At 47.1% G+C, this 24,258-nt stretch overlaps 1 protein-coding gene across 3 annotated transcripts in view; it reads left to right on the top strand.

The window, feature by feature from the left end:
- The window catches only part of fam107b (family with sequence similarity 107 member B), a 194,400-nt gene that overhangs the window by 148,245 nt on the left and 21,897 nt on the right, over positions 1-24,258 (top strand). Inside the window, exon 1 of one of the 3 annotated variants that reach the window (XM_038811953.1) lies at positions 16,212-16,439. The exons of the other annotated variants lie outside the window; for them this stretch is intronic. Within the exon in view, the coding sequence (XP_038667881.1) occupies positions 16,430-16,439 (10 nt within the window). The 5' untranslated portion in view covers positions 16,212-16,429. Of the gene's footprint in view, positions 1-16,211; positions 16,440-24,258 lie in introns of those variants that run through there. 3 annotated transcript variants of the gene reach the window in all.

Here is a 24,258-nt window from a genome sequence, read left to right as displayed (position 1 = left end):
TTCCAGCTCATTCTATAAACCCTTTTTTCTTATCAATATATTTCTGATAAGCTTGTTGCCTTGGAAGAAAGCCTTTCCCAACCCAATCAGTATTTTCCTTTCCCAGCCCTGACAATCCAGTTGAGACTGGTGCCATCACCATCCCAAGGGTGTAAAGGCCAGTTCAGCTCGAAAGGTCAAACTGAGATGAGGCTAATGTGGAGCATAAACATCGATAAAGACCGAGTTACTGTTTCTGTGCTGTAAATTCCCTATAAATAACTTTATCTCCTTTTTCTATGAATGGAAGTGACAAAATTCCTTCCATTCTTAAAATTTAAGAAAGCATTGTGCCAATTTTCTTCTCTCACCCTGAAGACACTGACTCCTTGCTGGACTGTAGCTCCATAGCTCTCAGAGCTCAATGGAATGGCCATTATGTCAATTGGATGATTGAAATTGGAGGAGCTCCTCTCGCCTGCCCACCGTTCAATGTGATCTAACTCCATGTACCGTCATTCACATCGTAGCTTTGGTTAAAAATCTATCCATCTCAGATCTGTTCTTCCTCGGTCTTCTGCTGGATTTGAGACTTTCCGTTTGCTCAGTGTTTGACTGAGTCTTTGTTCATTTCTGGATTTAACAGTTTTGCAACCAGTCCTATATTCTAGAGATTTTTCACAAAGTCAGTAATCCAGAGGGTCCTTAAGCTTTGAGTCTCAGTTTACTCTGTATATGAGAGTTTACCACTGTCCGTAGGTTGAATGAAAGATAGGCTTCTATTTCTATAGCGCCTTTCAGAACCTCAGGACATCCCAAAGAATTTCACAGCCAATTTTGAACCATGGTCACTGTTAACATCGTGAAGGTGGCAGAGGGGGCATGGTGATTGGTGCAGACAGTGGTAACCGAGGGCCCCAAGTTCTCTCCGGTTGCTGCTAATTACTCTAAACCGCGTCTGGCTACCTTCTGGAAACAATCTTGGGTGTAGCTGACTCCTCCAACTCCTGGTGTTACCCTGCATTAGACCAGCATTCTGTTGTAAATGAATAATATTTCAAATTAAATAAAACCATTATTAGGATTTGGAAAAAAAACCTGACAAGTGCCACCTGGGGCGGCAGAGCCAGCGCACTAGGCTCTGCTTCACTTGCCCGAGTCTGGCTCAGGGTTCTCCACAGGCACCGCCGGGAAGTCATGAGGAACATTTCAGGGTCATTGAAACTAACACAGTGTGAGTGGCTTCCTGTGCAAGCACATGTAGAATCTTCTGACCTCCACACGGAAATCATCCCCCTCAGAGAACACCAGCAGCTGACAGCTAACAAAGCACTCTGATTGATGCAAGACTTCAAATAACAACCACAAAAACAACCCCCCACACTGCTCTGAAATCCTGTAGACCCTACTGGAATACACAACCCATTGTACATTTTTTAAAATCCCATTCTTAAAGTTACAAAGCCAATGTGCAGTGTGGACAGGGCAAACCCTTGATCCATCTCATTGCTTGCACCAAAAAACCAAATCAAATTCAAATTGAAGCCAATTCGTACAGAGAGATGTCAGCCCCACCTTCCAATGACTCACTTCCTGGTTGATTGATGACATCATCAACTTCCAATGACACACTTCCTGGTTGATTGATGACATCAGCAACTGCAACGTGGTAACTGACCCGAGTTGTGAAGCCTCAGGTTTATCCTTCAGCGGAAAATCTGACCAACCCTCCAACCACTTGAGGGCGGGCCAGGGAAGGTGTGGCCACTCGCTCCACAAGTGGAACAAGGGGAACAACTCAAATTGTGACTGTGACTGTCCGGGTCAGACCATCACCCACACACTGACCTCCTGCCCTGAGAGACCCATTCCTGGTGGCATCAAATCCACTCAGACTGTGTCAGCTGAAGCTGTTGAAGGATTGTTAAACTCAACATCGAACTGCAACTGCCACACAAATAAATAAAACTTGTATTGTGGGTTACTTGTGTACATTTGAAAAGTCTGTTAATGTTACTGGAGCCTCAGGAGAATTCTCCCTCACTCCATTAACAATGCCCACACTTCAACATTTTTCTGACAGAATTATAGAGATGAGGAAGCATCTTGCATGAATCTCTCGAGTGCTCCAATTCTAACCTAGGCCGAGCAGAAATGTATGATTCCCAAGAGTTGCTAGGTAATTCTGAATGCACTGCACCTGATTGATTACAGCATTTGGGACATTGATTCAAGCCTTTATTTGAATCCATCTGTTTTTATGCACAATGTCTGACAAAGGTCAGGGCCAAAGGGAAGGAGACCGGCTGAGGATTTTGCCATTTGAAACACATGCAAAAGGAACGTTGATAAGAGCAGCTCGAAAAGAGACAAGCAAGATATTTTTCTTTTTAAATATATAAATTTAGAGTACCCAATTTTTTTTTTCCCCAATTAAGTAGAAATTTAGCGTGGCCAATCCACCTAACCTGCACATCTTTGGGTTGTGGGGGTGAGACCCACGCAGACACGGGGCGAATGTGCAAACTCCACACGGACAGTGACCCGGGGCCGGGATCGAACCTGGGATCTTGGTGCCGTGAGGCAGCAGTGCTAACCACTGCGCCACCGTGCCGCCCCTGGCAAGCAAGTAAAATGATGGATTGCAAATAACTAAATGAATGGAAGAGAAAAGGGTCATTATTTCTCAGGATTTTTCACTTAAATTAGAGTGCTGTATTCTATCCTGAATGTTTATTTATTTTGTAAATGAAGTGAGATGATTCAATGGGGAGCAGAAACATTGCTGATAGGTAACCTGGGGAGTCGTTAATTCTGATAGAAGGCAAATTGTTTTATATTCAAGCTAGCTGGCAGGGCAAGGCTTTTAAAATATTGTAATAAATTTGCAAACAAATTACATGGTTCAGACAGGTAACCTACAAATGGATTGTTCAGCCTTTTACACAAAATTGCCAAAGCCAAATTTCTAAATATTTAATTGTCTGAAGTTAATAGCTAAATGATGTTTCTGATATAAAATAATAATGCGTTTTAATGTCCAATTTCATAATTGAAGCGTTTCGCAGAATGAAGGACAACAGAACAGAAGCAATAAAAATGTCTTGCTCTCAGGAAAGCAGCCTGCTGTTTTTCCACAGACAGGCAGCCACTTACTGAGGAAGCGTCTGGTTAGATTACATTTTGTAACTACCAGTGTCCTAGCTTTGAATATAACAACTGAATCCCCCAACATAGCTTCATGAACTAGAGATTGTGTGGGATATATAACGGACGTGGAGAGGCTGTGCCCAATGCACTGCCTGTACAAACCAGTTCTATCTCTCTATCAAACACATGTGAATTTGTTTTTGTTTCATTACGTGTTGGATGATTTTGTTGAGATATGGTAACATTTGATGAATTAAGCCAGTCACTTGGTTTTTCTTGGTTCCACTTTGCACATTGCTCAAGAGGTTTCTGTTAATGATAGGAACAGAGGTAGGCCATTCAGCCCCTCGAGCCTGCCCCGCCATTCAATGGCTGATTTGAGGCCTAACTCCATCTACCTACCTTTGGCCCAAATCCCTTAATATCTTTGCTTAAAAAAAACCCTGGGGGCTATTCTCCAATATGGAGCACAAGTGTTCGCGCCGTCGTGAACGCCGTCGCGATTCACAACGGTGCGAACAGGGTCCGGGTACGACCAATTCTGGCACCCACAGGGGGCCAGCACGGTGCTGGAGTGGTTCACTCCGCTCCAGCCTCCTTTCCCGGCACCAAATGTTCGCCGCGCCAACCCGCGCATGCGCGGGGGGACTTCTTTAGCGCGCCGGCCCCGACCCAACATGGCGTCAGTGTTCAGGGGCTGGCTGCGCTAGAACGTAGGCCCGAGGGGGGGGGGGGGGGGGGGGGGAGAGAGAGAGGCCGGCCTGCCAATCGGTAAGCCCCGATCGCGGGCCAGACCCCATCGGGGGCCCCCGCCCCTTTACCTTCTAAATTCGAGTGAAAACAAGCCTCATTTGTATAATCTCTCCTCCTGACTTAACCCCTGTAGCCCAGGTATTGCTTAATATCAATTAAGGGTAAATTGCCAATAATTGCTTAATATCTCTGCTGTTTATTAAAATGTGTTGTTATGAAAACCAAGGAGAAAACCATTTATATCAGAATGATGTACAGCAAGGTTGATGGGAAATATACGGAAAGATACCTGAAGTTGAGTAATGGAGGTGGGATTGGAGATATGGGGGAGGCTGAGGCATGGTGGTATTGTCAGTGGATTAGTAATCCAGAGACCCAGGGTAACGCTCTGGAGTCTTGAGTTCGAATCCCTCCCTGGCAGACGGTGAAATTTGAATTCAATAAAATCTGGAATTAAGAGTCTAATGATGACCATGAAACCATTGTCAATTGTCGTAAAACCCATCTGGTTCACTAATGTCCTTCAGGGAAGGAAATCTGCCATCCTTACCCGGTCTGGCCTACATGTGACTCCAGACCCACACAGTGATGCGGTTGACTCTTAACTTGCCCCCCCCCCCCCACCTCTAAAACGGCCTAGCAAGCCACTCAGTTCAAGGGCAATTAGGGATGGGCGACAAATACTGGCCCAGCCAGAGACGGCCACATCCCAAGAACGAATAAAAAAAACAGATTGGAAACCTGAACTACATATATAATAATATAAAAGACTGAAACTGGAGATGTGGGGGGGGGGGGGGGGGGGGGGGGGGGGGTGTGTGTGTGTGTGACACATATAACTCGAGTCTGAAAAAACACCTAAAATCAAGAATCTAATTTCTGACCTTGGCCAACTTTCTATCCATGCTTCACTAATACCTCTGAATACTAAGTGTCTTCAACAAACTCCTTATGTGGCACCTTTTCAAAATACAATTTTCATTTAATTCCCTTTTTCAATATATTGTTATGCCCTTAAAGAGCTCTTATTAAATTTGACAGACCTGACTGCCTTTAATTAATCTCACAAAAGATCAAATTTCAAATATGAGAAATCTGGAGTGAAGCTGGGAGGTTCTGGAACACCTGTAGGAGAATGTTTCTGGGGGAGATCCTGGGCAGGATTCTCTCAGCGTGGGACTGGGCTGGAGAATCCCCGGGACTGGCACGAATCAGCCACGCCGCCCGGACACTGTAGCACAACACCAGAGTCCCGCCGCCGCCGTTCTAATCTGCTCTCAGCAGGTGGGACCTCAGCGTGGAAGGGTCCAGGGGGCAGCCTGTGGGGGAGGGAGAAGGGGGGATCGACCCCGGAGGGGGACGGACCTCCGTTGTGGCCTGGTCCGCGATCGGGACCCACCAATGGGCAGGCCGGCCTCTCTGGCTGGGGGCCTCCTTTCTTCCGCACTGGCCTCTGTAGCCCTAGGCCATGTTGCGCGGGGCCGACGGGGAGAAGTGAGCCACTGCGCGTACGCGGAGCCCGTGGCGCCCAGTTGACGCCGGGATCAGCAGTTGGTGCGGCGTGGGCTATTCCAGGGCCGTGCTGGCCCCCTGCAGGGGCCAGAATTGCTGATCCTGAGGCCATGTTGACGCCGTCGAGAAACGCGACGGCATTTCCGACGGCGCCAACACTTAGCCTCAGGATCAGAGAATCCCGCCCCCTTTGTCTGAAGAAGTCTTGTGACCAAGGCTCACCTGAAATTCTGCCTGACCTGCTGACTGTTTCTAGCACTCCTGTTTCTCAACATTTACCCCCCATCTTACCAAGTGAACATGGATTTTCTCAGCTTATCGCAGAGGCACTCAAAGGTTTAGCCACTCCCAATGTTTGGCTGGTGGGTTATAGTTATCAAGGTTATTCCTTTCTCCCTTCTGGAACCGAGATGTTACCCTGGCAACCCTCCAGTCTTGTGCACAACTCCCGGCTCCAGGGGCGTTTGAGATAACACAGATCAGAGTTTTCGCTAACTCTGCAATGTTAGCAAACAATCCGGAGCACCTTTTACTCAAGGTACAGGGGTGAAGGGATAGCGTACAGACGCAAGAAAGTGCACCCATCACAGTTGGAGCACTGCAGGAGATATTGATTCTCCAATCTTAGAGTCGCGTAGTCAGAATGGGGCCATTTAAACGACAGCTTTAGTGGACGTGGAACAGAAGATTGTGACAAAAGCACAATAAAATGCTTGCAAAATGGCTGTTGAATTGGCAAATTAATTTCAGTATTGTTGATTGTGAGCTATAGGAAGGAAGGCGGAATAAAAAAGCTTAATCCTTGGATAATAAGAATCTCAATGGGGTGGAAAGGTCTAGGAACAGAGATACATGGATGATTAAAAGTACCAACAAGGTAATAAGACTGTTCCTTAAGTAAAAGCAAACTAATATGGGGTTATTTCTGGAGGATTAGAATTGAAAGGCAGGGCAGACTGTAAAAGTGCTTTTTCCACTTTAAGTTCCACTAACTTTCAGATATCTTTATTTACTGTTCTCCTGTCAAATTGTTTCATCTTCCTCTCGTCATAAAATCCCGCCAGTGCAGAAGGAGGCCCTACAGTCCATCGAGTCTGCACTGACCCTCAGAAGGTGCACCCCACCCCCGCCCTATCCCCGTAACTTCAGCTAACCTTTTTTTTTGGAAACTGAAGGGGCAATTCAGCCTGGCCAATCCACATAACCTGCACCTTTTTCGACTGCGGGAGGAAACCGGAGCACCCGGACGAAACCCACGCAGACAGGGGATAATGTGCAAACTCCACACAAGTGGTCACCCAAGGTTGGAATTGAGCCCAGGTCTCTGGCGCTGTGATGAAGCAATGCTGACTACTGTCCCGCCGTGCCGCTGCCATTACATTCTCATTCTCTGGATATTGAGGGAGAGGTCCGGGATGATCACAGATATTCCCTCATCCTCAGTAGAAATTTTCTAAAATCTTTAATCAATGGGTGACGTTTGTCTTTTTAACGGTGTTTTCAGAATTCTTTGCTATTTCTTTGTACCCCCTGTCTTTTTTTTCCACAATCCTTTATCCTTTCAAAGTTGGCTGCTTCCCTCTATTCTGTATATTCCATGAGAATTTCTGTTGTGTTGTTAGCCTGACGTTTATCAAGTGTCTCTTTTTGTGTTCATTTTAATTAATAATTTCTCTGTTCATCAAAGGATCTTTAACTGCTTCTGCTCCTTTTGCTTGTGGGGAAATGTCTAGTCTCTTTCCTGTTCATCTGTTTGAAAGTTTCCTATTGTTTGTCCAACAATTATCTCGCCGTTTTCTCTGGACTGTTTCCCTTTTACTTTTATCTCGTAAACCTTTACTTTATTTACAGTCGAATACCTTTTTATCGTTGCCTGTTTCCTGTCGTGTTCAGTTTTTGTATTGAATCTCATCCTGTCATGGTGATGATTTCTGAAATGTTCCCCACCCTTTAGGCAGCGACCTCTCTACCTTCGTCTGCAAACATCATTGTTGTGCCTGTCAATGATTTTTTAATCTTAAATGTGTGCCATCTGGTTGGGCAGACAGTAGAAACTTGGGCTATCGAGGTGATGAATCCCAGATGGAATATAACGTGAATGAAGTTATGCACTTTGGTATTCCTCAAATGGTGGGAGGTTTGGAAATGCAGGTGCCCAATGGGATCTGGGTGTCCTTGTTCATGGGTCACTAGAGGCCAGCATGGAGGGGCAGGAAGTTATCAGGAAGGCAAATGGTCTGCTGGCCTTCATCGCAACGGGATTGGGGTGCAGGAGTCAAAATGTCTTACTGTAATTAGAATCATAGAATTTACAGTGCAGAAGGAGGCCATTCGGCCCATCAGGCCTGCACCGGCCCTTGGAAGGAGCATCCCTACTTAAGCCCACGCCTCCACCCAATCCCTGGAACCCAGTCACTCCAACTAACCTTTGGGACACCAAGGAGCAACTTAACGTGGCCAATCCACCTAACCTGCACATCTTTGGACTGTGGGAGGAAACCGGAGCACCCGGAGGAAACCCTCGCAGGCACGGGGAGAACGTGCAGACTCCGCACAGTCACCCGAGGCCGGAATTGAACCCGGGACCCTGGAGCTATGAGACAGCAGTGCTAACCACTGTGCCATTGTATAGAGCCTTGGTGAGTGCGTACCAAGAGTGTGGTGCACAGTATCGGTCTCCCTGTCAAAGGAAGAATATACTTGTCATTGACGAAGTGCAGCAGAGATTCACCTGGGTAATAACTGGGATGGTGGGATTGTCGTGTGAGGAGGAAACTGAGCTTGTACTATCTGGAGTTTCGGAGAATGAGAGGTGATCTCATTGTTTCCTGAGGAATCTAGAACATGGGATAGAATTCCAGACCAAAGGATCACCCGTTTAGGCCCGAACCAAGAAGAAATTTCTTCGCTAAGACGATTGTGAATTTTTGGAGTCCTGTATGCCAGAGAGCTGTGCATGCTCGGTGATGCACTATTAATTACACAAAGACAAGAGTAGAATGTAATCGAGGCTTTATTACACAGAGATGTGTGGCCTCCTGCAGCAGCTGACGAAATGGCATCGGCCTGAACGTTGTGTCAGGCGACTGTAAGCGAGAGCGCTAGTTTTTTGGTCGCTGCGAGGCGCTGCCGGATGTAGTCAGACCCTATGCCCGTAACGAATGCGTCTCTCATCAGCAGCTTTGAATGTTCTGTGGCCGAAACGGCCTGGCGATCACAGTCTCTCACCAGGGCGAGCAGGGCACGCCAGAAATCTTCCACAGACTCACCGGGAAGTTGGTGCCGAGTGGTAGGAGATGCCTGGCGTAGATTTTGTTGGCCCGCTGAGCCTACTTTTCCTTCAGTAGCGTCATGGCTTTTGCGTAGGTCGGCGCGTCCTGGACGAGGGGAAAGACGTTGGAGCTCAGCCGCGTGTACAGAATATGGAGCTTCTGTGCTTCTGAGATTGGGTCTGGCGCAGACCCGATGTAAGCTTCAAAACAGGCCAGCCAATGTTCAAAGTCTTTCTTGGCGTTGTCTGCTTGAGGATGTAGCTGCAGGCGATCAGGCTTGATGCGGAGGTCCATCTCTGAAAAATCTCTGTGTAATAAATTGATGCACTATCAATTACGACGAGACAAGAGTAGAATGTAATTGAGGCTTTATTACACAGAGATGGGTGGCCTCCTACAGCATCTGACGAAATGGCTGCTGTACGGAGAGCACACATATTGATACTCCGCCTACTGGGCAGAGCCAGCAGGCAGGGATCTACCCCCGTACCTCTAGTACAGGGGCCTTACCGTAATACCCATATATACAATATAATACAACAGTGGTGACTAGCACACTCGGTTGTTAAGTGTATTCACAACTGAGGTTGAAGGATTCTTTGATACGAAGGAATGGAGGGATATTAAGGAGGGTGGAGTTGAGGTTGAAGATGAACCGTGGTTGTATTGGATGATGGAGCAGGCTGGAAGAGCCGAAGGAGTTGCTCCAGCTTCTATTTCTAATGATCTTATGCAAGTTACACCACATCAGTCTCCAGCCAGAGAAAATCGAGTTGTCGAAGTTGGTTGAGTTTAATGCTCGCAATCAGCTGATGGGGCATCAGGTTCTTCCCAGTCGCATTAACAAGATGTTTTTGAAAAGTTTCCAGCTCATGCAAATCTGGGTTGGTGCGAGATTTCCTGTATGAAACCCCTGACTTTGCTAAGATAACCCCCAGCGCAGCATCCCCATGCATGATTTACCATGCGCAGTTCACACTCATGCAGTGCTGAAGCACGCCTGTAATATTCCAGAAACCTCTGATAAGATATCTTTGTGCCGGCTGCTTTATTGACAGGTTATGACACCAAATATTTAGTGTTAAGATAAAATTCTTTCCAAAAAACTTGACAACAGAGTTTGTGATCTCTTTTACTTGTGGATTGAAGAAACTTTTGTTATGGTAACATTTTTGCTCGTCAGTATTTGTTGCATCGTTGGCATGTGTAAATGGATATAGTAAACAGTTTGAGGATCAGATTCCTGGCAGCCGGTCACGACATTAATGTGAATTGGATCAAATCACAGCTTGTTCTTCACAATGAAACCCCCTGTACAAAGAAAATCCCCGGAAAAAAGATACATTGTAACTTTTGCACAGCTGTAATGAACGTCGCTTCACTTGCTCCACCAGCAGCCGGGAGAAGTACAGGGCGCGAGCTAACCGAATTGCCACAGAATCCCGCCTCGCAGCGCCGAGAAAGACCCCACCATCAAACGGGACCCTGTTGAAATCCGGGGTCTCAGCAGGGAACGCTTCACTGAGGCCGCATGGAGGAGCCAGCGCAGGAAGAGACAGGACCGCCATTAAAAATGGCACCCTAATCTCTAGAACCGCCCCCCCCCCCCACCCAACTCACCAATGACGGGGTCATGGAGCCCCTCACTGCACCCACCTTATGATGCCCAGCACAGGCAAAATGCCACCGGGCACCTTAGCACTTAAGCAGTGCCACTACCGACCTGGCAGTGCAACCTGGACACCCTGGCTATGTCAAGTGGAACCTGGGTGACCCTGCCAGGGTGCCCAGATGGCATTGGGGTGCCAGAGTACTACCCTGGCCAGGGCCCTAACACCCAGAGGCCTCCGATCTCCTGGAAGACACCCCCAAATGCCGTTCCGCATGATCCCCGTTTGTGGGAACCAGAATTAAACGATACTCACTCAGGGTCTCCAAAGTGAAGGGATTAGACCCCAACCCCTTGGGTAGATCAGGCGAGTGCATATTACAGCCAGACTAACTGCCTCACTCTAATGTGCAGATTTACCCACTGTGAACAGGATCCAGATCGCGACGTCTCGCCAGACCCCACCCCCCCCCCACCCACCCACCCCCCCCACCCCCAAGCTCTGTGCAAAGCTAACACTAGCACTGTTCTGTCCCGCCCTGGACTCTCCTGTGCAGCTCCAGAAGATTCAGTTGTGAGATCCTCGCCAGGAGGTGCACTGCTGATTTGAGTCTCTGGCCATCTTTTTCTTCTAAGCAAATATGAATAATCTTTATTAGTGTCACAAGTAGGCTTACATTAACACTGCAATGAAGTTACTGTGAAAAGCCCCTAGTCACCACTCTCCGGCGCCTGTTCGGGCACACAGAGGGAGAATTCAGAATGTCCAGTTCACCGAACAGCACTTGTGGGAGGAAACCGGAGCACCCGGAGGGAACCCACACAGACACGGGGAGAACGTGCAGGCTTTGCACAGACAGTGACCCAAGCCGGGAATCCAACCCGGGTCCCTGGCGCTGTGAAGTAACAGTGCTAACCACTGTGCTACTGTGCTGCTTGTGAGAGCAGAGACACAGAAGCAGGATGGGTCACAGCAGACAGGAGGAGATTGCCATGGGTGTGTGGCATGGTAGGTTTAAGGGTTATGGATGGTGCATGGATTGGCAATAAATTGGCATGGGGCTATGAAGACTGTAGGTGGTCGGTGGAGGTGCATAGGTTGGCATGGATATGCAGGACCATGGTACTGGGTGGGGCATAGGTTGGCATGGATATGCAGGACCATGGTACTGGGTGGGGCATAGGTTGGCATGGATTGACATGGAACATGGATGGGGCATGCGGAGACAAGGGTAAGGGGATGTGAGGGCTGCTTTTTGTTTTATTGGGCGGGATTCTCCAGCCTCTCAGCTGTCTGTTTATCGGTGGCGGTGCGCCTTTCACTGCCAGCGGAATTCTCTGTTCCCACCGCTATCAATGGGCTTTCCCACTGAAGTCACCCCAAACCTCCGGGAAACCCGTGGGAGCAGAAAATCCCGTCGCCGGCGAATAGCCGGTGAATTCCAGCCATTGCCTATTTTCACAGCTTCGGCAAAGTGGCAGTGCACCAAGTGGGCCCTTTACCCACCACGCCCCTGCATCGGGCAGACCCCAATCCCTTTCCACGCTAGCCTGTAACGACTCCCATTTTCACCCACCCACACCCCCAGCACCGGAAACCTGACCTACTGCCGCATTTTTTCCAGGCAAGATTTGCGCGACCAAGAATTGTGCTGACCCTGAGCTCCCAACACGGGATTGAAAATCCAGACCCGAGTGTTTACGGACTGATCAACAAAAGGGGCGCCATAACTAAAGATAATCCTGGTTTTCACTAAAGAATGAGCAGGAATATAGCTGGAGGCACCAGGTAGTAATCAGGAGTCAAACTGCTGCTCAGCTTTTCCTCTTCCATTTCCATGGTTAACTAAAGCGGAGACAGAATAACTGGGACTGCTCAATGCAGACAGACCACCACGAGGCAGGTAGTGTCGACTTGTACAATTATTCTTTTCCTTAGAAATGAGAAGACCGATGGAGGTCTTTCTGATTATGAAAGGGTTTGATAGGTTAGATATGCGTGTGAGTCCAGAACGAAAGGATATAAATAGAAGCGTCATTAATAAATGCAATCTAGAATTCAGAAGTAATTTTTTTTACAAGGGACTGGTTAGGATGCGGAACTCGCTACCACAATGGGTGGCTGAGGTGAAGAACACAGATGCATTTCAGAGGAAACTCGCTGGGTAATTGGGGAAGAAAGTGCTGGACGGATATGCTGGTGGTGTGAGCTGACGTGTGGAATGAAGCACGTTCGACAGACAAACACCGGCCTGGATCTATAGGGCCAAATGATCCTCTGCTGCGGATATTTTATAAACATTTGGTGACACACGTAACCTGTCAGCATCCAAGTGGATAAACAATCGAGGGTGCCTCAGATCGGTAGAAATCATCATAAAAATGTAACTGAAAAAATGTGTGAGAATCCTTTAATGTTTCTTTGTCATTTTCCCACCAATATGGATGGTGTTTAACTTCTGCTTTGGTCCATTAATAATTTAGATGTCACCTTCCCTCTGTACCGGTTAATTTGGTGGCTATAAGCTGAGTCCCTGGGGGGTTACCTGACTATAATAATCACTTCCTTCCTTGTTTGCACGCTAATTGGAATAGCTCAGGCCACCATCAGATCACCCGGAGAGGAGTAAATTAAAGCTGACTGCTTATCCTTACAAAACTTTTGTCCCTTTAAACAGACAATTCAAAATCTCAATTGTAATAATTATAATCTTTGTTATTGTCAAAAGAGGGCTTACATTAACATTGCAATGAAGTTACTGTGAAAATCCCCTAGTCGCCACATTCCGGCGCCTGTTCGGGTACACGGAGGGCGAATTCAGAATGTCCAATTCACCCAACAGCACGTCTTTCAGGACTTGTGGGAGGAAACCGGAGCACCCAGAGGAAACCCACACAGACACGGGGAGAACGTGCAGATACACACAGACAGTGATCCAAGCCGGGAATCGAACCTGGGACCCTGGAGCTGTGAAGCAACAGTGCTAACCACTGTGCTACCCTGCCTCTTGTGAGAGCAGAGACACAGAAGCAGGATGGGTGCCAGCAAACAGGAGACGATTGCCCACCTCAGCGCTCAGGATGCACTGTCCTTCAGTTGGGGAGACAGTCTAAATCGGATTCGAGGTTATTGAGATTCAGGGGAAGCTCATCAATATTGGGCAGCACGGCAGCACAGTGGTTAGCACTGTTGCGTCACAGCCCCAGGGTCTCAGGTTCAATTCCCGGCCTGGGTCACTGTCTGTGTGGAGTCTGCACATTCTCCCCGTGCCTTCTCCCCGTGTCTGCGTGGGTTTCCTCCGGGTGCTCCGGTTTCCTCCCACAACGCCCAAAAGACGTGCTGTTAGGTGAATTGGACATTCTGAATTCTCCCTCTGTGCACCCGAACAGGAGCCGGAGTGTGGCAACTAGGGGCTTTTCACAGTAACTTCATTGCAGTGTTCATGTAAGCCTACTTGTGACAATAATAAAGATTATTATTATATTGAGAACATGAAATGGATGGAGCAAAATAATGACCTTGAATCTGCAGGTTGTGCTCAGTGACAGTGAAGATGCTGTCTATAGACAGACCTGGACAGGTAGGGATCCTCTGCACAGCCTCCTTTGGGTATCACAACTGACGGAGGTACCAGAGGGCAGGTGATACCTACAAACCTACTCCGCCAAATAAGTCAACATCTCCAGAAAAGAGGGCAATATTTGGGAAGGTGTACAAAGAGTTAAGAATTGAGCAAACATGTAGAAGATACAGTAAACATCAGAAATTACAGTCTAGCTGTTATATATGCTGAGTGTCAGCTGAGTGTCATTCGCTCATTGCAATTTAAAAGCTCATGATGTTGCCAGCGTTCCCAAAGAATGTTACAGGGTCAGTATTTATCACAACTTCTTTATGGGATCTGGGCATCGCTGACTCGGCCAGCATTTCTATTGCTATCCCGTATTGCAGGTGGTGACTTGAATCATTGCAGTCCATGTGATGTAGGTATATCCACAGTGCTGTTAGGGAGGGAGCTCCAAGGTTTTGACCCAGCGACAGTGAAGGAATGATGACATATTTCCAAGTCAGGATGGAATGTTGCTTGGAGGGGTAATAGCAGGTGGTGGTGTTCCCTTGTGTTCGCTGCCCTTGTTTCTCTGGGCTGCAGTGGGCGCGGGTTTGGAAGGTGCTGTCGAAGGAGGTTTGGTGAGTTGCTGCAGTGCGTCTTGTTGGTGGTACACACGGTGCATCGGTTTTGGAGGGATTGAATGTTTTAAATGGTGGATAGGGTGCCAATCAAGTGAGATGTTTCATCTCTGAATGGTAAAAAAGCTTTCCAAGTGTTTTTGGAGCTTGTTACTATTTAAAAGTCCGCAAATAATAAGACTGTGGTCTTGATGCAGATTCTCAATCAATGGGAGTGTCGATCAGGGAGTTGGATAGAGTGGCAAGTGTGCTGCATTTATGCTGCATCCTCCAATACTCCAGATAAGCTCAATATTGGTATTACCGCTGCTTTCACAGCCAGATCCCAACTCCCATTGAGTGCTCTCACCTTGCAGCCTCTGCCTCTCAGTTATCTTTCGATTCACCGAATTAAAACAATTATACTGATTCCTACATCTTGTATATACATCATATATAGAGTTGTATATAGTAACACAGGTAGGACAGTGAAGGCCAAATTGTACATGAAATCACCCAGTGTTTCCAACAGAACCAGATCATTCAGCCCAACTGGTCCAAGCTAGTGTTTGTTGTCGTGTTAAGCACAGTAAGATAACACGGGCTGCAACTGGATGCAGCTTTACCCGAGAGATACTCCACACCTTGAAGTTAGTTCAATCTGATTTATTGAACCTGTCACACAGTTAGCTCAATCCTCTGTGAGTTCGACTCTCTGCTAACCTAGTGTGATTAATCTGTCTGACTGAACCAGACTAGCTCTTAGCCACGTGCTGTAGGAGTTATACGGTATGTCCACTCTGACTCACGCTGTAGATATCACCAGTTGAAAGAGGCAGAGTCTGAGTGCCTCGTGCCTTTTCTAGTGGGGAAACCACCCCCAAGTGTTCTGCCTGCTGATTGATTATGTCCTGTTCTCTGTGTTCATTAGCTGCCTGTTTGTATCTCATTATGTGCATGTCTGCATATCATGACATGTGTGTTCCACACAAACCTACACCCAGCCCTTTCACCTCACCCTATCACCATATCCTCCTATTGGTGGCACAGATAGGGGCTGGTTTAGCACAGTGGGCTAAAGAGTTGGCTTGTAAATCAGAACTAGGCCAGCAGCGCGGGTTCAATTCCCGCACCGGCCTCCCTGAACAGACACCGGAATGTGGCGACTAGGGGCTTTTACACAGTAACTTCATTTGAAGCCGACTTGTGACAATAAATAATTTTCATTTCAGTGCGGGACAGGCTGGATTTGCCGGCTGCTTTTTCCTGACTGTCACTTTTATCTGTCCATACGCTCCTTTCCCCCTCACCTCTGTCTAGCCCCTGAATGCCTCTACTCCATTCACCTCGTCTACTCCCTGTGGAAGTGACATCCACATTCTAACCACTCCCTGTATAAAGACGCTGCTCCTATTGGATTTATGACTGGCCACCTTATCTTTATGGTCCCCAGTTTTGGTCTCCACCACGTGTGGAAACCGCATCTTTTGTTTAAAGTTTTTTGTTTGTGATAAAACCTGGCACATGGCTGTAATTTCTCTGGATTGATGAGTTGGGCGGGGCGGATGCCTGTCTTCATTCATGTGTATCTTACAATCTTGTAAATATGGCAGAGACAGCCACCAATCCGTGTTTACAGTTCAGCACAGCTGCTTAGATCTGCTGTGACGTAGGAGAGAAATGTGCAGGTTTCTATGGTTTCGGTTCCTTTCCAAATAAGGACTGAAACCCCAAGGCTAAGTTAATGCAGCGCTTTAATAATTAGCCAGAAGATTTTGAGTTTGTCCTTGGGTAATAAAGCAGGCTGAACAGAGAGTTCTCCGGTTTGGCAAAACCCAATCAGCCTTACAAACAGCTTGAGAAGACAGTCAGCAATGGGATCAGAACATTCTTTTGTACTGCGGAGAAGGGTTTTGTGATGCATTTCACTGAAAACGACCTGTAACCTGGCAGATATACAAAGTGGCAGCACATTAACCGCAACCCATGGTTCAAGGTAAGCAGTGGTGACACTGTGTGCAGGGAAACCATGCTGTGTACAATTAGATTTTCTGTCATGTGTAACTCGGCAACACAAGGTCGTCAGCACGACCAGATGGACTCTCCATTTTGCACATTATTATTTCCCATCACAGGTTATGTTATGTGACAATCTAAGTGTTTTTACTGCGTTGAATCAACCGGTTAACAATTGTTCCACACAACGGACTCTTAACCGTTTAACCTGTAATTTAACCTTGCTTACTCAGATCCGATCCATAATGGTAAATTTTCAGGTTTGGAGAATATAGAATATTATGGACAATATAGAAGTTTATTCAGTGTCAGAATCTGACTGCTGCTTAGCATTGTGATGTGAGTAGAAGCTATTCTGATATGCTGCTGCCACACTTTTTCACCATAGCCCTTAGTGTCCAAAAAGGTTAGGTTGGGTTACTGGCATAGAGTGGAGGTGTGGGCTGAGGTAGGGTGCTCTTTCCAAGGGCTGGTGCAGACTCGATGGGCCGAATGGCCTCCTTCTGCACTGTAACTTCTATGACTCTATGAAGACGTGACGGCCCTTGGAGCTGGGTAGCATGGTGGTTAGCATAAATGCTTCACAGCTCCAGGGTCCCAGGTTCGATTCCCGGCTGGGTCACTGTCTGTGTGGAGTCTGCACGTCCTCCCCGTGTGTGCGTGGGTTTCCTCCGGGTGCTCCGGTTTCCTCCCACAGTCCAAAGATGTGCGGGTTAGGTGGATGGGCCATGCTAAATTGCCCGTAGTGTCCTAATAAAAGTAAGGTTAAGGGGGGGGTTGTTGGGTTACGGGTATAGGGTGGATACGTGGGTTTGAGTAGGGTGATCATGGCTCGGCACAACATTGAGGGTCGAAGGGCCTGTTCTGTGCTGTACTGTTCTATGTTCTATGTAATTGCCCTTCCCCTGGAAACCAAAGATAATCTTTTGTAAATGTTGCACTTGCCTGAAATTATTGAAGAAATGTGATACAAGTGCCTGAGTCCTTTGATATACTAACAACATTAGTGAAAAGGATTATATTCCAGCCCCCACATTTAGGCATGTCAATGGCAGGGTTCACTTTCTAAGAGAGGGAGGGGGGATAGAATAAAACCAGCAGGTGAGTCAATGGAAGGTGCCCTCTAGTCTACTAGTTGCCAAGTGACATTGAGGGAGTTCTGGATCAGCTCTGTGATTTTATACTGGAGTACGGCAGCACAATCCATTTCAAAACTGAGTATTATTATTAGGCCAAAGGCATTAAAACTTATGGAACCAAGTTAGGGGAAATGGAGTTAAGATACAAACCGGCCATAATGTAATTCAATGGTTATAACAGGCCTGAGGAGCTAAATGAGCTCTTCTTGCTCCTAATAATAACCTTTGTTGTCACAAGTAGGCTTACGTTAACGTTGCAATAAAGTTACTGTGAAAATCCCCTAGTCGCCACACTCCGGCGCCTGTTCGGGTACACTGAGGGAGAATTCAGAATGTCCAATTCACTTAACAAGCACGTCTTTCGGGACTTGTGGGAGGAAACTGGAGCACCCGGAGGAAACCCACGCAGACATGGGGAGAACGTGCAGACTCCGCGCAGACAGTGACCCAAGCCGGGAATCGAACCTGGGATCCTGGCGCTGTGAAGAAGCAACAGTGCTAACCACATGTGGACCACATGAACATGCGATTTATTGACTGGTTTCTATACTGTACAGTGAAATGTGGCTGGTCCATACAGACTGACATTAAATATAAAAGTGAGAGCATTACGTGAACCTTGCCACCCAAGGGAAGTACCATAGTCTTGTCTGAGTATCTTCAAAAAGGGATTCTATATCGCTGTTGAGAGATGTGTAAAATAGAGGAATGAGAGAGAGAGAGAAAGAGATGCATAAAGATAGAAGACAATTTTTCTTAAAACTAGAATCAGGTTTAAGGTCACATGTCTGGGTCAGAACAAAGTACACTTCATAAATATGTATTTTGTAATCCTACAACATTATTTTTTTTTTTTCTTTTTTTTTATAAATTTAGATTAGCCAATTATTTTTTCTAATTAAGGGGCAATTTAACGTGGCCAATCCACCTACTCTGCACATTTTTGGGTTGTGGGGGCGAAACCCACGCAGACACGGGGAGAATGTACAAACTCCACACGGACAGTGACCCAGAGCCGGGATCGAACCTGGGACCTCAGCGCCGTGAGGCGGTTGTGCTAACCACTAGGCCACCGTGCTGCCCTATCCTACAACATTATTGACAACAGTTAACTCAATAACCTTTGTGAGATTCAGCAGCAACCTTTAATTTTCATAATGGATGCCTCTTACCTTTGTTATGCGCAGTGTGAGAAAATCATTCTGCTGCTATCTGGGTGCCACCTGTGTGGATCTCTTTCGCATTTATATCCTCGAGCTGGTTGGGCTTCAGGAGGCACAACACAATTCTGAAAACGTGTCTTATTCAGAAAGTCAGTGACATATTGCTTCTTCCTAATTACAGTTACCAAACTCTTCCTGAACTGCCAGTTTCCTGCTGCTCTTGAGAACGAATAATATTTATAGAGGATGCAGCATTGACAAGTGCTCTGATGGAGCTGTGTGATCTAATGGAGCTGTGTGATCTGATGGAGCTGTGTGATCTAATGGAGCTGTGTGATCTGATGGAGATGTGTGATCTGATGGAGCTGTGTGATCTGATGGAGCTGTGTGATCTGATGGAGCTGTGTGATCTGATGGAGATGTGTGATCTGATGGAGCTGTGTGATCTGATGGAGATGTGTGATCTGATGGAGATGTGTGATCTGATGGAGATGTGTGATCTGATGGAGCTGTGTGATCTGATGGAGCTGTGTGATCTGATGGAGCTGTGTGATCTGATGGAGATGTGTGATCTGATGGAGCTGTGTGATCTGATGGAGATGTGTGATCTGATGGAGCTGTGTGATCTGATGGAGATGTGTGATCTGATGGAGCTGTGTGATCTGATGGAGATGTGTGATCTGATGGAGCTGTGTGATCTGATGGAGCTGTGTGATCTGATGGAGATGTGTGATCTGATGGAGCTGTGTGATCTGATGGAGATGTGTGATCTGATGGAGCTGTGTGATCTGATGGAGATGTGTGATCTGATGGAGCTGTGTGATCTGATGGAGATGTGTGATCTGATGGAGCTGTGTGATCTGATGGAGCTGTGTGATCTGATGGAGCTGTGTGATCTGATAGATCCAGAAGACTGGGTCCCTGCTCCACTCCCGGGGGCAGTCACAGTGATTGTTGTCCATGGCTAATCGGGTCAACTTTGGCCCAATAATTGTCAATGTTTCTCCGATATACATCAGCAGCCGTGTCTCAGTGTCACTTAGGCTCAGGTGCTGGATCCCCAAACAAACTTTACAGAATGTCTGTTATCCGATGGCTGAGACAGAAGCCCCAGTAACTATTTCCAAATCCAAGGGGTGACCATTCACTTGGAGAGTTATCTTAATTGGGGCTCATTTAGGTGCAGTAGTGCAATTTAGTTGCATGCAATCATCCTCACTGGGCTGCAGTGATTCTTGGCCATTGGGTCCGACCACGATATTGTTCAGCTGGTGACTGAACCCATAGGCCCTGCTCTTGAGGGGGGGGGGGGGGGGAGTGTTACTCAGCCGAATGGGGGGCAGACGGCGCTATGTACATCATAGTCCATGGAGCTCTGGTGTTCCTAGGACCCCTTTTTCCACATGGGGGATCGTTCTATGGCCCTTTTTAGATCCAAAGACGGTTCTGCCAACAGTTTCCGTTGGGTCACCATGTTACTAAAGCCGCACACTAGGCAACCTCACAACATCTCCGGGAGGGAAGCAGTCATAATGTTCAGCCAGCTTGCGAAGGCGCGTCCGGAATTCCGCGAGCGATTTCCCCCGGCGTTCGTCCAGCCATGTTGAATCAGTATCTCTGCACGATCACTGATGGCTGTCTCGTGAGGGTTATTACCCCGGCCATACCCCCCCCCCCCCCCCCCCCCCAGCCTGCAAACTGTGCCCCGGTTTACCCCCTCAGCCAGCACTCTGTACTGAGAATGGAAAATTCTGCCCTCAGTCTTTGACCAACTTTTGATCATCTTCTCTTTCATCTCCCAAAATACTCTGGTGTCAAACTTTGTTAGAAGATGTTCCTGTGAACTACCTTGGGCCATTTTAGTTTGTTGAAGGTGCTATATGAAGGCAGGTTGTTGGTGTACAACGAGTGTATATGGCCCCATCATTCCCAGTGTTTTTGTAAGCTGCCTGTCCAATCATCATTGTGGAACAATAATTGTTGAAGTCAGTTAGACATGAATGAACAAGAATTTCTCCATACATTTCACTGAGACGAAACTCCATTTATGTAAGGCATAGCAAACATTGCACTGATTCTAGCAAACTCTTACAAAACTCCTACCGACACATGATGGTGTGTTTATAATGCTACTAGCTTGCTGCCTTTAGAGCCGCAAACACCCACCTAACTAGTTGTTTTTACCAGAGAATAACTTACTTTCATTTTCACTTTTTATATCAATTTTAATTGAAGTATAAAATGGACTCCAAGATCTCTGCACTTTTCCGATCCTGGCCCCTAGCGCATCCCTGATCTTAATCGTGTCACCATTGGTGATGCTACCTCCAGCTGCCGGGACTCTAGGCCTCGGCCTTCAAGGTAGCAATGTAAACGATGTCCCTGGTGGTGCAGGCTGCCGTGTCTCCATGTCCTGGGTAGACTGAGGGCTCAGCTCACCAAAATAAACCGGCAAGAGCGGGCTCGCAGAGCGGTTATGTTGCTAGACGAGTAACCCAGAGGCCTGGGTTCATAATCTGGATACAGCTTGAGAATTGAAATTCAATTCATGAAATAAAATCTGGGGCGGGATTCTCCGTCCGGAAACGTTGGCGGGATTCTCCCGTCCGGCTGCGGTGAATGGGGGATTGGACGGAGCGACAAATTCTCTGTCCTCGCTTGCAGCGTTAGCGAGGGGGGGGGGGGGGGGGGGGGGGGGGGTTGCGAACTCGCAACGGGAAATCCCGGCCCTGGAATAAAAAGCCAGCGGCAGCAATTGTGAGCACGAGGGGAACTATCTGGTTAATTGATGTCCTTTAGAGGGGGAAATCTGCTGTCCTTACCCAGTCTGACCTGTATGTTCTCCAGATCCACAGCAATGTGGCTGACCTTTAACTGCCCTCCGCAAAAGCCGAGCAAGCCACCCGGTTGTATTCAAGGCAGCAGCTCACCACCACCTTCTCGACGGCGATCAGGGATCGGCTATAACACCCTGCCTTGCCAGCAATGCTCACGTCCCATGAATGAATTTTTAAAAGAACATGACTCCTAGCCCAGATGAATTTCCACAATTGCTGGGACTGCCATATATTCACAAAATCAAATTATAAATCACAACCTTCCAACAACCAACTAAGTGAAATTGGCACGCACAGCTATTGGCCAGTGCTCTGGAGTCCACTGCACGGTGAAGTGGGAAAGCTATTGCTGAGCCAGGTTTTGTTCTATTAACTTGGAACAACTGTGTAATTTCACCATATATTCAAAGAACATGTTCTCAGAGACTTCAGAAGAGGTAAACATTAGATAAACTGACTGATTATTTTACAGCAATATAACGATTTGCGCAATATCAGGCCCATTGAACTCATCCCCTTGATGAAGATAAATCCAAACAGAGCAGTGTCTCACCCATCCCCCTCTCCCTGCCTCTCTCACCGTCTTTCCAGAAACACATTTAATTTCTGCTCAAACCCAGTTATACTGGGTGTGATTTAACGGGAAAAACACAGAGCCCGTTTTGGGTGTATTTAGCGGCGTGTTTTTCAGCACCTGCCACACCGAGAATGATCCCACTATTAAACAGGACTGGTTTGTTTTTGACTCGGTAAGGAACGCCTGCAAACACCACATTCACCATCATTTCACAAGCTCAGCTCGCAGTGCGTGAGGAGATCGGGAACCAATATTAAATACCTCCCGATCTCTCAATCCCCCAACCACATTTGCCCAATTTACCTATTGGAGGTCCTCAAGCCCCTCACCCCACCTCATAAGGCAGGGCACCCCTAGACCCAATCTCTGCCATGGGCAACCAGGCACCTAGGCACTACCAGCCTGACATCATGGCAGTGCCACCTGGGTACCCTGCCCAGTGCAAGGATGACTCTGCTTCAGTGGCCAGGTAGCACTGCCAAGGTGAACAGGTGGTAGTGCCAAGGTGCCAAGTTGTCAGTGCCAAGTTGCCCGGCAATCCTGCCCAGAGCCCGACCACCTGGAGGCCTCTGATGGCCTGGGCCTGGTGCTGTTACGTTTGTGTGACCAGTGTTAATTGGCACCACAGTGAGGAGTCGGAGGCACGGCCATTCGATCCCGGGCCTGGAGAGCATCGGTAACAGACACATTTGAGTGAGGCTAATTGCTGACTTAAATATGCAAATCTGGATCTCACACAGTGAGGGCGAGATCCGACTGCGATGTCTCGCGAGATCTTGTTGGATCTCGGTAGATTTTACGAGGCATTCCGAGCGTCATAAATCCCGAGATTTAACGGCCCTGTCGCATCACCAAGTCGGGCTCAACGAGACAGTTCAATCGCGCCCACTGCCTGCTCTAATTTCCTGGGAACATATTCCGCAAACTACATTCATTGCCCTTTGGGCAAAAATGCACCACATCTTTCCTTTCTCACTCCAAATATGCTGACTTTTAAATGGTGCCTTAAAATATCACAGCCTTCCAACAGGGAGGAAAGAAACACCTCGATTTATATAGTCACAGGACGTTTCAAAGTGCTTTACAGGCAATTAACTTTTTTGAAGTGGAGTCTACAGTGATATCATGTTTGTGTTGTAATTCACCGACTGGCCACCAGGAGTCTCACTAGTATATAAGTGAATGTAAAGTCAGGTGACCCCTCACACTGGCTGGAGGAAGTAAAGGAGAGAGTTTGCATGTGCATGATTTTGCTGTTGTTCAGCTGTTGCCTTGTATATACTTTACCCTCAGTTAATGTTAGTAAATCGTTTATAACTTTAACTGCAAGTGTTCTTAAGAACATTGCAGAGTCATTGTCGTAACATAGGAAACACGGCAGCCATTTTGTGCACAACAATCTCCTGAAAACAGCTCTGTGATGACCAAATAATCTGTTTTTATGACGTTGATTGAGGGACATGAATTGTCAAGGTCACTGGAGTGAGATCCTTGTTCTTCTTCAAAATAGTGTCATTGGATCTTTTCTGTCCACCGACGATGCTAAATGGTGCCTCGGTTTAATGTCCCATCCGAATGATGGCACTTCCAACGGTGCGGCCAGATCTATGATAGCAAACAGCCCACGATGAGAACAAACGATACGGTTATGGAGAGGAAAAAAGTAAATGATTTTGAAAATGCTAACAGTTTCAAAGTACAGTCTTCAAAGTGGCAACGGAACAAATCCAACAACTTTCTGGCTGTTTCTGATATGAGATAAATTTGTGAAAGGTGTGGGCGTGGTTTCGGTTAAGCATGGTACAGGGAATCGAGAGATGCTGTGCGGAAACGAGAGCCCTGCCTTGTGTTTAACTTTATATGTAGCCAACTCCAACAAGTCGGGATTTATAAACCTACTTAAATACTCTTCTGATAAGTAGCTCCCTGCACACAAACACCTCCGTCAAACTGTTCTAATAGCTGCCAGGTTTAGATATATTTTCAAAATCAGTTTGAACATTGTGCCACTTTTCTCCAAACGTTTAACAGACAGCACGGGGTGATAAGTGAAACCCTGTGTGCTGATCAAGCCACCGACTTG

The sequence above is a fragment of the Scyliorhinus canicula genome, chromosome 11, assembly GCF_902713615.1.
Source record: "Scyliorhinus canicula chromosome 11, sScyCan1.1, whole genome shotgun sequence".
NCBI classification, from domain to species: domain Eukaryota; kingdom Metazoa; phylum Chordata; class Chondrichthyes; order Carcharhiniformes; family Scyliorhinidae; genus Scyliorhinus; species Scyliorhinus canicula.
Note: the sequence above shows the minus strand (reverse complement) of the source record. Positions and strands in the feature narration are given on the sequence as shown.